The 15565-nt window shown below is 51.9% G+C and overlaps 2 protein-coding genes across 7 annotated transcripts in view; both read right to left on the bottom strand.

The window, feature by feature from the left end:
• The window catches only part of SYNRG (synergin gamma), a 36392-nt gene extending 35332 nt beyond the window's left edge, over positions 1-1060 (bottom strand). For 4 of the 6 annotated variants that reach the window (XM_071447998.1, XM_071447999.1, XM_071448001.1 and 1 more), the window contains exon 1: positions 906-1060. In XM_071447998.1, the coding sequence (XP_071304099.1) occupies positions 906-976 (71 nt within the window). In that variant the 5' untranslated portion in view covers positions 977-1060. The remainder of the gene's footprint in view (positions 1-905) is intronic. The other 2 variants (XM_071448003.1, XM_071448002.1) reach the window with 2 other exon arrangements.
• A 1053-nt stretch (positions 1061-2113) lies between these two features.
• On the bottom strand, positions 2114-8117 carry DDX52 (DExD-box helicase 52). Its single transcript, XM_071447889.1, has 15 exons — positions 8004-8117; positions 7651-7867; positions 7219-7349; positions 6835-7020; positions 6451-6594; positions 5572-5683; positions 5265-5337; positions 4987-5190; positions 4527-4617; positions 4218-4340; positions 3842-3992; positions 3512-3587; positions 3269-3340; positions 3061-3153; positions 2114-2778 (listed from the first exon to the last, which is right to left on the bottom strand). The coding sequence occupies exons 1-15, from the start codon at positions 8088-8090 to the stop codon at positions 2691-2693; spliced, it is 1848 nt and encodes a 615-aa protein (XP_071303990.1). The 5' UTR covers positions 8091-8117; the 3' UTR covers positions 2114-2690.
• Between the last annotated feature and the right edge of the window lie 7448 nt (positions 8118-15565).

The following is a 15565-nucleotide window of genomic DNA, read 5'->3' as shown; positions in this document are numbered from 1 at the left end:
AACACATTACTAGAGCCTTCAAAGGTGGTGAAATCCAGTTTTCCAACCTCTCCAGAAACACAGCAACATCTCTTTTAACACTGTTTTTTTTTTTTTTTTTTTGTTCTCCTGACAGGATTCCTCAGTCCTCCCTGTGGCCAAGGTGCCCTTTGTGAGAAGGAGGGGAAAAGGGAAGTCCCCAGGGAGGCTGGGTCCCAGGAGGACACAGACAGACAGATCTGCCCAGCGATGACAGAACATTTACTGTGGTGGCACTGGGCGGGGCTGGAAGAACCCCCAAATCCTTCCCACCCCAATATCTGAGATTGCAGCTGCAGAGCCTGACGGCAAGTGGGGCACAACTGCCCAAGCCTGGACACACCGGGGAAAATCAGCCGGGCCCCCAAAATGTGAATGAATCCCAGCAAAGCGCAGAGCTACCGTGGCTGCATTCCCAACAACGCACCTGGGACCTGCCCTCCCCACCCAGACCCCACATCCTGCCTGGGCCCCTGATGTTCCATCCAGGATCACAGGTACTACACCTGAGACACACCCGTCCTACCCAAGACCCCACAAAGCTCGCTTGACAACCCACGAACCCCACCTGGGACCCCCACCCACGATGCCACGAACCTCACCTGAGACCCCTTGTGCCACACCTGCGACCCCCACATCCCACCCAGGATGTGCCACACCTGAGACCCTACAGACCCTGCCTGGGACCCCCAGAGGCCAGCCAGAAACCCCGCACAGCCCACCTGGGCCCTGACACCCCACCTGCACTCCGAGCCGCCACCCCAGCCCTCCCATCGCCCCCATCTCCGCCCCTCCCCGCGTCCCCTTCATTCCCCATCATCGCCCTCCCACCCTTTGTCCGCTCCCTCTCCGCAGCCCCTCGCCCGCCGCTCCCGGTCACCACCGACCTGGCGGCCCCGGCCGCTCCGCCGCCCGCCCCGCCGGCGCCCCCCGCGCCGGGCCCGGGCCGCAGCGCCATCTTCGCGCTCGGCCCCGCCGTCTGTCAGCGGAGCGGCGGCGGCGGCTTCCGGGGCCGGCCCGGGCAGGCACCGCCCCCGGCCCCGCCGCTCCCCGCTTGTACGGCTCCTCGGTTCCTCCGGTCCACAGCCCCAGAGAATCACAGCCCCTCGCTTCCTCCGTTTCACGGCCCCACAGAGCCACGGCCCCTCGCTTCCTCCGTTCCACAGCCCCAGAGAATAACAGCCCCTCGGTTCCGCCGTTCCGCAGAGCCACAGCACCTCGGTTTTTCCGTTCCACAGGCCCTAAGAGCCACGGCCTCTGGGTTCCTCCGTTCCACAGAGCCACGGCCTCTGAGTTTTTCCGTTCCACAGAGCCACGGCCTCTGAGTTCCTCCGTTCCACAGAGCCACGGCCTCTCGGTTCTTCCGTTCCACAGAGCCACGGCCCTTCGGTTCCTCCGTTCCACAGAGCCACGGCCTCTCGGTTCTTCCGTTCCACAGAGCCACGGCCTCTCGGTTCTTCCGTTCCACAGCCCCACATCTCCTCCGTGTCTCAGCCCCACAGAACCGTAGCCCCACATCCCCTCGATTCCACAAGCCCCACATCCCCTCGATTCCACAGCCCCACAGCCCCACATCCCTCTCGGTTCCTCAGCCCCACATGCCCCCGGCCTGGATGGGGATGAATGGCCCCGGCTCCCCCTGGGGAACGCCGGTTTCCAGCATCCAAAGCACCGCTTTTCCGTAAAAAGGAAAATAAAGTGTCGCCTTTGCGCCCGACCTCCCGCAGGGGTCACCTGGGGACATGCGACAAGAGCCTGAAAGTGACAGGGGACAATGGATTTACAGCGCCAGAGGGAGGGGTAGATGGATATTGGGAATAAATTCCTCCCTGGGAGGGTGCTGAGGCCCTGCCACAGGGTGCTGTGCCTGCCCCATCCAAACCAGATTAAACCAAGACAATCCTGTCCAGAAATTCTTCCTGCAAGGATTGCAGTTGCAAAGAAGCCATTCCTGCCTGACTGGAATTCTGATGACAAAAGCAGGGTGGGCTGAGAACACGCTGGGCAGATGAAGAGAGGGAAAATGCACAAAGTTGGGCCTTTTTTGCCTGGAGACTTGTTCCACAGAGGCTGCACAAACACACAGGTCTCTGAATTAGCATTTTATGACCTTGTTTATTCTAGTTTCAGGCTCAGTTATAAAAGCGTACAAAATTAATGGCACATATTAGTTTATTTCAAAATAATTTTATAGAAGAAAAACAGTAGGAAGAGCAGGGCTTTACTTTCACATAGAAGTAGGTTTGTTTTGGCTTTTTTCAAGTGTCCAGGGAAGTCTCTGACAGCTGCATTTATCAAACCTGAGGGGAAACGTAGTTTTTGTCTCTGAATCTCCTGGAAGTGTCTTAAAAACATATTAGGGGTGATCTGAACACAGACAATATTTTCAAGGAGCAGTACAAAACTGTGTGAAAGTAACAGAAGCTGCTGCTGGTTTTGAACTACTCTCAGAAATACACAGCATTCACTGCATGAGCACATGCTCCAGCTTCTATAAGAAGCATCCAGGAATTCTCTTCTGGCATTGCAGTAGAGACTTTCTAGCATGTAGATCTCCACCCTCACCCCAAAGGAAACATGAGAAATGTTCTTCTCCCTTCACCATCGCTGCCATCTTCAGTCTTCTGTTCCAGCACAGACAGAGGTGTCAGCCCCAGCTCACCAGCCTGAATTCAGCTTTCTGCAACTGTCTGTAATTTACTGCCGTTTTTGTCTTCTTTACCTTTCTTCTTTGCCTTAGTATTTTCCTTTGTAGTTTTCCTACAAAAAAAAAAAAACAAAACACACTGGAGATCAAGACACCTGAGCATAACCAGTGGTTTAAATTCAGGCTGCTGTCACCTGACACATGGCACCACACAAGGAACGTGTTGTCATTAATCCAAGCTCCAATAGACAGATTCTAACACTAAAACTTCATCACTAAAATCGTTATGACTAGGTGGTTCATCCAAACAAGTAATCTATTTCTTTGCTTAAATTTTCTGGGCTGTTTCTTGATAAAAAGCAACTCTTACCTCCTCTTCAGCAAAAGCTACTTACATTTTTCTTTTGTCTTTTTTCAAGAAGCACTTTGGGGTGGTACAAATGGATTCTCTTGTCAAAGGTTTCTTAATGAATTTCTTCTTTTGTTTGCTGAGAATATTTAGTGAAGAACAATGAAATTACTAGGGTTTCTAGTTCTAGAAACTTCCATAAGTCATTAAAAAGCATGGATTAAAAGACTGGTTAACTGCTCAAATGAACATACCTCTGCAGTTTGGGCAAATGCTTTATGTATTCTGGCACAGGACAGCCAGCTCGCTGGATAACGTTGGCAATACTGGAAAGAACAGGAGGGAAGAGATCAACTCCAGTGCTTGGACAAGTGATAAATATTTTTTTTTTGTGCAAAACAGCAAAGCAAACTGGCTGGTTTGTTGTTGGTCTTTTGTTTTGTGGTGATTTCTTTTTAAAGCAAGAAATAAAGACATTATTAATCCAGAGAGATTACCTCCGTAATAAAGGTTTATCATCTTCTGTAAAGAAAGTGACTGCCTTTCCTCTGTGTCCTGCTCTCCCAGTACGACCTGCCAAGCACACATTTTGCAGAGCAGAGATTTTACTTCAGACAGCTCCCCTTATTCCTCCTCACAGCCCCAGCCTCCTGATGCATGTTCACAGACCAGGCAGCCAACCCCCAAACACTGCTCCCAGTGAATGAAAGCACAGCTACATCTGAAACATCTAAATAAGGTTCACAGGGTGCTGACAAAAACAAGAGCATCTACATTAAAGACCTCAGAAATGGGGAAAAGGAGGTGATTTGTGAGCCATGCCTCACCTATCCTGTGGATGTATTCCACTGCACTGGTTGGTAAATCATAATTGATGACCATGTTCACACCTTTGAAGTCCATCCCTCGAGCCAGTAATGCAGAGCAGATGAGCACCCAGATCTTCCCAGCTCTGAAACTCTGCACTACTTTGTCTCTCTAGGAAAAAAACAGAAAAGATATTTGGAAGCAGTCCCAACAGCAATTGAGAAAGGAGGTGAACTTGTTTCCTTAAGGTTGTCACAATGTTAAAGAATAAAACTAAACCTCTGAACAAAAACCTGCAGGAATTTGCTGCCACGGTTACTTGGAATTACATTCCAACATTCTTGCTTTTACCTTTATTTCTAAATTATTTCTTGAAAAGAAATAAAATCTTCCTACCTGTTGCTGAGTCTTGTCTGCATGGATGACATCCACATTGATCCCTTCATAAATAAGCTCATGGAAAAGCTCTTTAGCCCTCTCAATAGACTGTACAAAAACAAGGACTGGAGGAGAAAAACCCTGCAAAAGAGTAAGTTTATCTCAGGTTCCAAAGTCCCTTTCCTTGCAGAAACTGAGACAGAGCAGATTTGGGCAATGGTTTAACATGTGTCACAGAGAAGTGTTTGACCTGGGAAATTGGGAGTCTCTGACAGACCATAGCTCAGTTGAACAGGAAGAGGAACATGCTCAGTCTCTCCAAAATACCTTTTTAACAAGCTCTCTCATTGCTGTTAGTTTTCCTGTCTCAGATCCAACAAACAGCAGCTCTTGTTCTACTGTCTCTGCTGCAGAGTTTCTGAAACCAGAAATCAAACAGAAACACTTCAGTATTCTTATATACATTAACAAAAACTTATACATTAATAAATATATGTAGCATATATAACCCCCATAAAAATATAACTTGGTGGATGAGAAATACTGCACAACAAAAGCAGTGCATGCTCCTAAGATTGATGTTTATTTGATGATGAAGTAATTGGCAAAGGAAAAGAACACTTAATTCAACACAAGAGAAATATCCACATGCCTACACAATTTTCTCTGGAGACAAACAACCTGCAGTGCTGACTAAGAGCAGCCACAAAACCAAGCAGGCTGATGATGCAGAGAAAACAATTTCCCATGATTTTTTTTTTAAAAAAAAGAAGCAGGCAACACCAACCTTGCCCCAACAGACACCAGCACAAGGTTGTCCAGGTTGAGCTTACACCACTCCTCCACGTCGTGGGCAAAGGTAGCGCTGAACAAGGCCCTCCTGGCCAGGTGGGAGGTGCATGCCAGGAAGATTGTGCCCAGCTGGTCCCTGAATCCTGACTTGCCATCCTCAAACAGCTTGTCTGACTCATCCACCACCAGCCACTCCACGCTAGGAACAAGAGGTTTGGTTTTCAGGAGAGCCACTCCTGAGCGGCAAAGCACATTGCAAACAGACTCTCCTACCTGCTCAAGTCTATTGCTGGAGGATCTTCTTTCAGCAGATAAATGAGTCTGTTGGGAGTAGTAACCAGTATATCTATTAAAAGAAAAGAAGCAAAATGTCAAAAAAAAGACACAAAATAAACCAAACTAACAGAACACCAGATCCAACCCAATCTGCCAGAGGTCCAGTTTAGCAGCGTCCATGTCCTCTCACTTCCCATTTCTTCCCTGCCACTTTTTAACCACCTCTTTAAAACCACACAGCCCAAAGACAAAGGTCAGTGACACTTAAATTTTTTAGAAGCAGTTCAGTCATTAGAACAGTTACCAAATTTCTTGGAAGACTTGGGGCCAAACTTCTTGGCTGCCTCGGCCGCCTTGTGGATCATGTGGATTCTGAAGCCTGTGCCCTCTGCCAGCTTCACCAGCTCCCGGTGGGTCTGAAAAGGCAGCAGAGATTGGGTTCCCAAACTGAGCTAATGAGCCTTTCTAACCAAAAATCTGCTGGCCATAGTGGAGTCATGGAATGCTTTGGGTTGGAGGGACATTAAAGCCCATCCAGTTCCCCCTGCCATGGCAGGGACACCTCCCACTGTCCCAGGGTGCTCCAAGCCCTGTCCAGCCTGGCCTGGGACACTGCCAGGGATCCAGGGGCAGCCACAGCTGCTCTGAGCAACCTAATCCTGAAGGTAGAGCTTCAAACCTCACCCTGCTTTCAGAGTTAAGAGAAATCTCTCTGGTTTCCTTAGCATAATAAAATACATCTCTTTAATATACATTATTCACATCACTACCACATGTGGCTCCCTCTTTCACATGAATAAAAACTGCCCAAAGATGTCCTTTTTATTTCATTTATCAACACAGCTTTGTTATAAAGTTATCCCTTGAAATTCCAAGTTTGGGACAGATAAATCTCTCGTAGCAATCTCAAGTAGGAAAGGAGGTTTTAAGAGCACCTGAGCATTGGGCAGTTTAAAATATGATCAAAGAATCTTGAGCCTCTAATCTAATCATTGAGATTAGACCCAGATAATAGATATGTACCTACTCCACAGAAGTCAAAAGACTTGAAAGAAACATTTAAATTAGCTTTTTCTGATATGTGAGGGCAATAAAGGAAAAAAAATATTTACTGAGCTGCTGTTTTGCTGATGCAGAGTGACAACACTGCAGCCCATCAGGGTGAGATTCCCTCAGCACACACCTGGCTGGCAAGTTCTCGGGTGGGTGATATGATCAGAGCCCTGAATCCTTTGTTCCTGGGTTGTTTCAGATGTGTTAAGAGAGGGATACAAAATGCCAGTGTTTTCCCAGACCCTGTAGGAGCTGAAGCCAGAAGCTCTCGACCCTGTAAGAAAAAAACCAAACATATATTTCAGCAAGGGAAAAAAAGAAAAAAGAGTAAACATTCCATTCCCACAAATATCAATGCTGCACACTGACCCAAAATACCTCAGGCAAAGCACAGATGAGGAAAACTGAAAAAGCCAAGCTTTCAGTTTGGATGAAGCTGATCCAGCTTTGAAAGTGCCACAAAGCAGCCCCAGCCCCAGGTTCTGTGGGAGCCCTGAAGGCCCAGAGGACTCACGTGCAGCATGACAGGAATTGCCTGCATCTGGATGGCTGTTGGGACATGGAAACCTGCAGCGTGGATGTTCTCCAGGATTTTAGGGTGCACTTTGTACTCCTCCTGAAGCTGCTCAAAGGTGGCAATGGGGTCAGGGAGATCTGTTCCCTGGATGCTGATCCTGTGCTGGTGCCTGAAGCGATTGACCTGCGAGGCAAAAGACAAACTCCTACTTTTTAATTTACACCATCAAACTCACCACCTATGGACTCCTCTCCTGGCTCCTTCCCCTGCACTCCTTCATCCTCCTCCAATGAGGAATCACCATAAATAAACCTCAGTTTTGGATCAAACACCCACAGAACACCAGGCACCTCTTGTTGCACCAGAATTCCCTGGTCCCACCTTTTCTCTCCTCAAGCGTTCAAGCTTCTCTGCAGTAGGCTTTTTGTCTTTTGCATCTTCGATTTTTGCTTCCAGAGAGGACATCCACTTTATTCCATTGTTTTCTGACAGCTCTGGCATTGATACTGCTCCTGGAAGTTGCAAACAAATTGAAATTTCCTTTAGTAAAATACAGGCAGGCATTATTTGGAGACAAAGTAATCTCAGAACCTTTTTTCTCTCATTCTCAGTAAAACTAATGCAGACTCCAGAAGGATGGCAACCACATTCCCAGCCCTCAGCATGGAATCTTGGCCCAGATATGAGATCAGCTCTGAGCCAGGCCAGCCAAGGAACCCAGAACTAGATGGGCTTTAAGGTCCCTTCCAACCCAACCCATTCTGGGATTCCCTGATGGTTCTGCCACGGACACACGTGTGTGTGTACAGATACCTCGTGTCTTTTTCTTTTTTCTTTTCCCTTCACCACTTTCTGCCGTTCTTTTCCTCTTTCCATCGTTTTTCCCTGCTCCATCTTTCTGCTGCTTCACCTCCTCCTCAGCCCCTGCGAGCCCCCTGCCCTCCTCAGCAGCTCCCTGAGGGGCTCCCTCCTTATTCCCGAAGAAGTCGAGGCTCTCCAGCGAGACGCTGCCGCGGTTCCCTTTAACCACCTGCGGGAGAACAGGAGAAGGGTGAGAAGCCATGGCCGGGCCCCGCTCCTCAGCAACGCGCCCGGGGGGGACGGGGCTCCGGAGCCTCAACCGCGCACGGGCCGGCGCCCAAGCCCTCCCCTCGGTGTCCCCGCACCCCGAAGCGCCGCGCGTCGAGCCCGAAGCGCCGCACGTCAAAGCGAGCGCCGGCTCCCAGGCGGCGGAACAGCTCGTGGGTCTCCATGCTGCCCTCGCTCCCAGCAGCCCCCGCGCCGCGCCGGAAGCGGGAGCACGTCCGGCCGCTACCATGGCAACGGGCCGCGGGCGGCATGGCGGCCAGTTACCATGGCAACGGCGCGGCCAGGCTTCGCTAGGCCACGGCGACATGGGAACGGCTATCGCGACAGCACGGGGGTGACGAGGGAGAATTCCTTCACCCGGTGCCTCCGTGTGGCCCCGTCCGGCTCGGCCTGGAGCCTGGCACGGAGCAGAGGAGGGTGCGGGTGCTGCCCCGTGCACAAGCACTTTGCTAACCCTTGATTTATGCCCGTACAATCCCGCCTCGCAAGGTGCCCGAGGAAAGAAATGCTTGAGGCCGTGGCAGGAGCAACCTGGCAACTGGCTGAGCTCCTCGGGGCATTCAAGAAAGTTTGCCCAGATTAAGATCAGAATTTATTTAATTAATGGATTTATTCATTATGATAAGCTGTGAGATCCAATAATGCAGGTAAGTCTAGTACTCTCTATCAGATCAAAGAATACAGATTTTTTTCTTGGTTGTTCATGAAAGAAAACAAACAGAAATTTAATTAGCAACAACAGAAATTATTTAATGTAATAAAAGTCTCGAGGGTTAAAGGTTTATGTTGCTGAAATCCAAGAGCTGTAAGACATATAGGCCATGGCTGTTCCTCCTGTAATGTTCACTACTTTAATAACAAACTTTGAGATGAAAAATTGGGTAGACCTGATCCTCCCCTCCGCCCTTCTCTGCCTGATTTATAGCACGTTTTCTTTGCCAGACCTTTAACTTCCCAGCACACGGGTGGAAGCAGACCCAGGGGCCTGGGTGCAGAGCAGCACAGCGGTGACATTTCCCTTTCTTGTGTCCCCAGCAGTGCATTTACAGTGAATAAAGAGCCAGCTCTGCATCCTGGGTGCAGTTCCCAGGCCGAGGCTCCTGATCTCTGCTGGTTGCTGCGAGAGGATGGGGAAGAATGTGGAGGCATTTGTGTAACAAAGAACCATAAATCATCTCCAGTATCCATCACTCACCAAGGGATGCTGCTGGCAGATCCAAGAGTGAGGAAATGGAATATTCTCTCTGTGGGTCAGCTGGGAAATCCCTCTGTGTCAGGGTGAGGAGCTTTCCAGGGCAGAGAGCCCTGTGCCAGGAGCGAGGGACCATGGAACATCCTGAGCTGGGACCCACAGGGACCATCCAGACACGCCAACAGTCCCACCCTGTGCACCCCTGGGAGCATTGTCCCAAAGCTCCTGGAGCTCTGGCAGCCATTCCCTGGGGAGCCTCTTCCTGTTCTGTTTAGGAAGAAGTGTTTTACAGAAAGGGTGATGAAGTTCTGGAATGTTCTCACCGGGGAGATGGTGGAGTCACCATCCCTGGGTGTGTTTAAAACTGGATGCAGCACTGTGTGCCAGGGTTTAGTTGAGGTGTTGGGGCTGGGCTGGATTGATGATCTTTAAGGTCTCTTCCAACCTGGTGATTCTGTGATTCTGAGAATTCTGTGAATTTGGGGGAATTTTGGGAATTCCCAGGAACCAGGGAGGTGGTGGAGTCACCATCCCTGGGTGTGTTTAGCAGATCAGATGAGTGCAGATCCCATCATGGTGCACGGCAGCTCAGGTGAGTGCAGAGCAGCTCAGGTGAGTGCAGATCCCATCATGGTGCAGAGCAGTTCAGGTGAGATGTGCCACTGGGCAGTCACTGGGCTGTGCCCCAGGCACGGAGCTGAAATAAAATCCCATCAGATGGCAAAGCAGCTCAGGTGAGTGCATTTATTCCACCACGTGCACAGCCAGGTCCGAGTCCCTGCAGCCTGGGCTCCTGCAGAAATCCAGCCAGACCAACATCTGTTGGCCTTGTAAAAAGAGGTAAAAATATTTCAACAGTGCCAGAGAAGAACAACATGAAATGACAAGGACCCAGCTGCTGGTGTACCTTTTCCCTGTCATACACAAGTGACCCTGGACAGACCACGTAGACACAAATCCTTGTGCTTTGTGGTGAGGAGTCATAGACTCAGACACGTGTGTGTCCATCTGTCCCACAGGTGTGTGGCAGGGATGCAGGACAGCGTGCCCCGTGCTCCATCACCCTCCCTGCATGCCCATGAGAGTCAATTAGCCCGGCTGAGCACACTGCTGACCTCTGGCCCCTGCTGTGTGCCCCAATCCATTAACAGGCCCCCGGCCCTCAGCTCTCAGTATGAATTGATGTAGCATCCATTCTCTTGCAGCACAGAAACATGCGTCCTCATTCAGCTGTCCATTTCCACTTTCTGTTCCTTTGTGCTGCCCTTCTGTTCCCTGTGTTGCTAACCTGGTCACCACTTCTTGACCCCACGTCCCCGTCCCTCCCAAGGGTGTTGTAATCCCAACCACTACCAAAAAACTTTTACTTTTCCCCCCTTTACTCACTTCTTGTTTAGCAAAAAATGGTTTCCAGCAGTGTGGGAGCTTTGATCCCCTATTCAAGAAATCCTTGCAATGTTTTTTTAAAGACTTTCTTTCTAAGGCAAATGAATTCTTCATAAAGGGGGAAATGGTGTGCTGGTTGGGCTCTGTTCATCTGAGGAAGACAAATGATCTGTTTTATTACTTGAAAAGCAAAACAGTTGAGTGTGTAGATTTGTGATTTATCTGTAATTAAGAATCCATTTGAGCAGCATATTAATTACAGAGAGGAGGATTCGTTTTGCTGAGTAGAAAAGTAAAATCAAAGTTCCTAGAATTAGAAGATAGCGTAAAATGCCTGAGGCTTTGATTTTCCATGGCTCTGCATTACGCCTACACTGGGAAAGGAGAACTCTGGAGCACATTTGAGTTTTTAGATTTTTAAATTTCCTCTCTGGGTCAGAGAAATAGAGTCCAGGGGCTCTGCCTGCCGGTGCTGGTGGCTGCCCCAGCGCTGCCGTTCTGCTCGGGGCTGCAGCAGGGAGAAGGATGCAGCAAGCAGGGTTCACTGATCCTGGCTGCTGCGGGGAGCCCAGGGGCAGCTCGGGAGCTGCAGGAACCATCGCAGGCCCTGGAGCAGGCAGAGCGGCTTTCCCTGGGTGCTGAGCGCGTTTTGGAGTGTTTGGGTACAGCACACTGGTTCAGGAGAGCAAACTGTCCCAGAGCTGTTCCTGGCTCACACCTGCGCCCCATCACACCTGGTCACGGACTGGTGAAGCTCTGCTGCGGGCACATCATGGACACCACAGGGCAGCGGGCGATGGGGTCAGCGCCTGGCACAGGGAGCGCTCGGGCTGCGCGTCCTGCCCCGGGTACAGCCCGGCCTGGCACGGCCAGCCCAGCCTGGCACGGCCTGATCCTGCACGGCTCCGCACAGTCCAGCCTGGCACAGTCCAGCCTGGCACAGCTCGGCCCGGCCCAATCCCGCATGGCCCGGCCCCACACAGTCCAGCCTGGCACGGCCTGACCCTGCACGGCTCCGCACAGTCCAGCCTGGCACAGTCCAGCCCGGCACAGCTCGGCCCGGCCCAATCCCGCATGGCCCGGCCCCGCACAGTCCAGTCTGGCACGGCCTGATCCCGCACAGCCCAGCCCCGCATAGCCTCACACAGCCCGGCCCCGCACAGCCCAGCCTGGCACGGCCCGATCCTCCATGGCCCCGCACAGCCCAGCCTGGCACGGCCCGATCCTCCATGGCCCCGCACAGCCCAGCCTGGCACGGCCCGATCCTCCATGGCCCCGCACAGCCCAGCCTGGCACGGCCCGGCCCCGCTGTGCTGGCGCTGCCCTTGCCGCGGGCACTCCCACAGAGCCGGGCACCGGCCGGACTGGCAGAACGGGTCCGGAGCAGCCGCGTGTGTGTGTGTGGGTGTGGGTGTGTGTGTGTGTGTCTGTGTGTCTGTGTGTATGTGTTTGTGTGTGTTTGTGTGTCTGTGTGTGCGCGTGTTTGTGTCTGTGTGTGTTTGTGTGTTTGTGTATGTGAGAGCTGCGCTCTTGGGCAACCGCGCCTTCCTCGGCGTGCCTGCACCCCGGGACACGGAGAGAGCATTCACAGCCCCTGAAAGGGCTGAGCTGCCACTGTCCCAGTGTCCCCAGAGCCGGCCTGGTACCTTCCTGGCCAGCAGGACACCGAGGGGTGACCCGGGACCCCCTGAGCAATCCAGCGTTTGCTGCTGGCCCGTGTGAGCCCAGCCAGCACCAGCTGCTCACCAGCCCCAGCACCACCCTGGCACCAAGGTGGGCACAGCACCAGGCTGCTGTCACACCCCTGGGGACAGGGACAGGCCCCCAGAACTCAACCCTGGACAGGTTTCCCTGTCTCTGTTCCTCCCATTGTGATGAAAATGCTAAAGCCTCGTGACACAGCCCGTGGATCCTCACGTGCAAGGAATTCCCTTATAAGCAGCTTTGAACTGTAAAATAATCACCCAGCCCTGTAAAACTGTTTTGGTCATAAACGAACTTTGTCATGGCTCTGCTGGTGTCTTTGCCCCATAGCAGCTGCATCAGACACAAACACCATGTGCCCAACAGCAACTGGAGGAAAAGGTATCTTCCAGGAGCTTCATTTGACATGACATGGCATTTTCCAGCAATTTAACGAGGCAGCCAGGGCACTGTGGGAGCAAACACCCCACCCAGGGCTTCTCCAGGCAAGGTGAGGTCCAGGGACAGCCCCAGCCCCAGCCCAGCTGCTGCAGAGGCTGCTCTCAAGAGTTTTGTGCGGTATTGGCCACCCAGAAAGGTTTCCTCAGCCTGATTTTTAACTCAAAACCAGAGGAAGTTTCTCCCCACCCAGGTGTGTGCAGCACCCACAGCACCCTTAGCAACGTGCCCTGATTTCCCCCTTCCCAGGGCTGCTGCCCAGGGATGGGAAGGGACAGCACACAATCACTGTTCAGCAGCTCCAGAAACCCACACCTCTGGGGAAATTATCTGTTATTAATCATTTGTCCTACTCACATGACAGACTTTATCCTGTCTGCTTCATCACACCGTGCTCTGTGGGAGCCACCTGCTCCATCTGTGCCTTCATTTGTTTGTATTCTCTGCCCCTTTCCCCCCTTGTTTTTTTGGCCCTGTCCCCTCTTCCTTCACCACATCCCTCTCTGGTGGGGTCAATTCTCAAAGCCTCCTTTTCCCAAGGTTTTCACTTACCTTCTCTGCAGAGCAGCTCTGACCCTGCACCATTTCCCAAAGGGTTTTCCACACCCCAAGCTCCATCCTTTCATTCTGTGACTCTCCTGCAGCTGGTGCAGAAATCAGTTCCCAAAAGGCACTGCACCAGCTCAGCTGCAGCAGCTCCAGTGCCTCCTTCCCCCACCTGCTTCCCTCTGGAATGCCCATTCCTCCCTCTGCAGGGCCACTTCAGCCTGGATTTGCACCAGCCAGGAAAGCCCCACATTGCTTCACACGACCATTAACTCCACAAAGGTTCCACCCTTTCCCACTGCTGTGCTCAGAGTCTCTCAGCTCTGTTAGCTCTCCACAGCCAAGGCTCTTCAAAAGCTCTCCAGCCCCTGGAGCACACCCTGCCACCTCCCCCTGGGGCTCAGCATCCCCAGCACACAGGGCTTGGCTTTGGCACTCCTCTCTTAATTTCCTAACAGGTTTGCTTAGCACTGGGCTGCTAAAGCCAGCAGGGAATGAGGGAGCACTGCTGGGACAAGGGCAGCATCATGAGGGCATCATTAGGAGGGTGAGGGTGGCTCTCCCCACCTCCAGAAGCCTCCTGGCTGACACCTGGGGGTGCACAGGAAGCCCTGGACATGTAGGCAGGTATGAATGAGATGGTCATTGCAAGGGACAGCAGGAGGGACGTGCCACCAGCCCGTGTCCCCTCAGCCCCACCTCTGCCAAGCCACCACAGATGGTCACTGTGGAGTTCACAGACCACACAGCAGCAAGGGCTCAGAAGAAATGGTGTTTAATTATGGTATACATTAAATTAAATGTAATTCTGAGTATTGGTCTCCAAATTCCTGATGACATTCACCAGTGGGCAGCTCCTGTCAGTCCCAGCCAGGGTGAGGGTCTCACTGTGAGTCAAAGAGCCTTTGGCAGCCCAAAGAGAGCATCCAGTGCTCTCCTTAGCATGGCTGTCTGTCCATGGGCACCTCTGCTACTGCCCACCTCTCGAAATCCCTCTCAGCAGTTGGCACATGCCACAAAGTTCATGGAAAATCAGCACAAATGGGGAGCATTAGTTCCATTTACAGAGGGGAGCAGGTACAGAGGAGCTCGTGTCTCACAGAGGGCAGATGATGCCTTTAACGCCTTCCTTGGCTTTGGGAGGTTGGACTCGGGCACCCAAACTGCTCCAGGGCTCTGGTGTGTGTGCCTGAGGGGCTGGACATGCCCTCCCCACAGAGCTGGGGTCATCCACAAGCTGGAGATGTTTCTGCAGAGCTTTCCATGCAGGAGCTGGTGCCAGCCGGGACAGAGCGTTCACACCACAGCCCACGTTCCATCCATCCATCTGTCCATCCATCCATCAATCCATCCAGGGCACGAGGACCAGAGCACCCTCTGCACTAAGGGTGGAGCCAACGAGGTTCATCATCAACTGCTGAAGGTGGAAAGAAGCCACCTGTACTGGCCATTCACTGGGCAGGGGATGAGGCAGTGTCGGGGCACCCAACGCCTTCTGTGCCCCGAGGGAGGAGAAAAGGGAGAGTCTCTGAACCCCCCGGGGCAGATGCCATCAGAATTCCGTGTGGCCTCATTCACTCTGTGGCAGCAAATGCTCCAGGCTCACCTGGAAGCTGCTGCCACGTCCCAGCAGCTGGGTGTGCTCCCCAGGCTGCTGAGTCCTTCCCCACCCCACCAGAGTCCCCAAAAGCAGGGAAATGCATTGAGGTTAATTCATAGTCACAGCTGTCCCCACATGGATCATGCAGGTCCTGCCAGGGCTCTGCTCAGCTCGCCCTGTGCCCTTCCTTCATGTGGGATGTCACCGTGCAGGGGACACTGTCTGTCTGTCTGTCCTCCTGCACAGCAGAGCCCAGTGCTGCCTGACCAGGTCCTTGCCAGCCCCAGGACTGCAATTAACTCATTGAAAGGAAAAAGAGAAATACAAAACCAAAACCATCCTCAGCTCTGACCTTTACCATAAAAAAAAAAAAAGGACAAAAAAAAAAAAGACAAAATGAGGATATTCAGGACCAATATATACAGATGGGGAAATTGCACTTAATTACAGTAGTTTACATCCATTGGACAAAATTTACTTCTTTTTTTATATAAATCTCTATGTATAGGAGTGGGGAGGGGGGAGGATGGAGCAGACTGTACCTGTATTTACAGTTTAATTGGCTCAGTTTAACAACACATGCAGTTCCTCCCTCCAAACGCCAAGTAACAGACCCGGTCCCTCTCAGTCCGAGTGGAGGAGTACAACTTAAACATGATCCATCTTCCCCTTCTGCCAGCTCCCAGCACAGCCCGTGCCCTGTTCCTCGGGAGAGCCTCTTGGAAGGCAAATACTTCAGCAAAACAATCCCCAGGACACGTCTCGGAAACGCT

The sequence above is a fragment of the Agelaius tricolor genome, unplaced genomic scaffold, assembly GCF_023055355.1.
Source record: "Agelaius tricolor isolate 1412-34295 unplaced genomic scaffold, bAgeTri1.0.p SCAF_25, whole genome shotgun sequence".
NCBI classification, from domain to species: Eukaryota; Metazoa; Chordata; class Aves; order Passeriformes; family Icteridae; genus Agelaius; species Agelaius tricolor.
Note: the sequence above shows the minus strand (reverse complement) of the source record. Positions and strands in the feature narration are given on the sequence as shown.

Coding starts and splice junctions, on each gene's coding strand:
- DDX52 (XM_071447889.1), bottom strand. CDS start 8,090: ATGGAGACCCACGAGCTGTTCCGCCGCCTGGGAGCCGGCGCTCGCTTT. Junction 6,595..6,834: donor CAATTCCTGTCATGCTGCAC/GTGAGTCCTCTG, acceptor TTTTTCTTACAG/GGTCGAGAGCTTCTGGCTTC. Junction 5,684..6,450: donor CCCGAGAACTTGCCAGCCAG/GTGTGTGCTGAG, acceptor CTGCCTTTTCAG/ACCCACCGGGAGCTGGTGAA.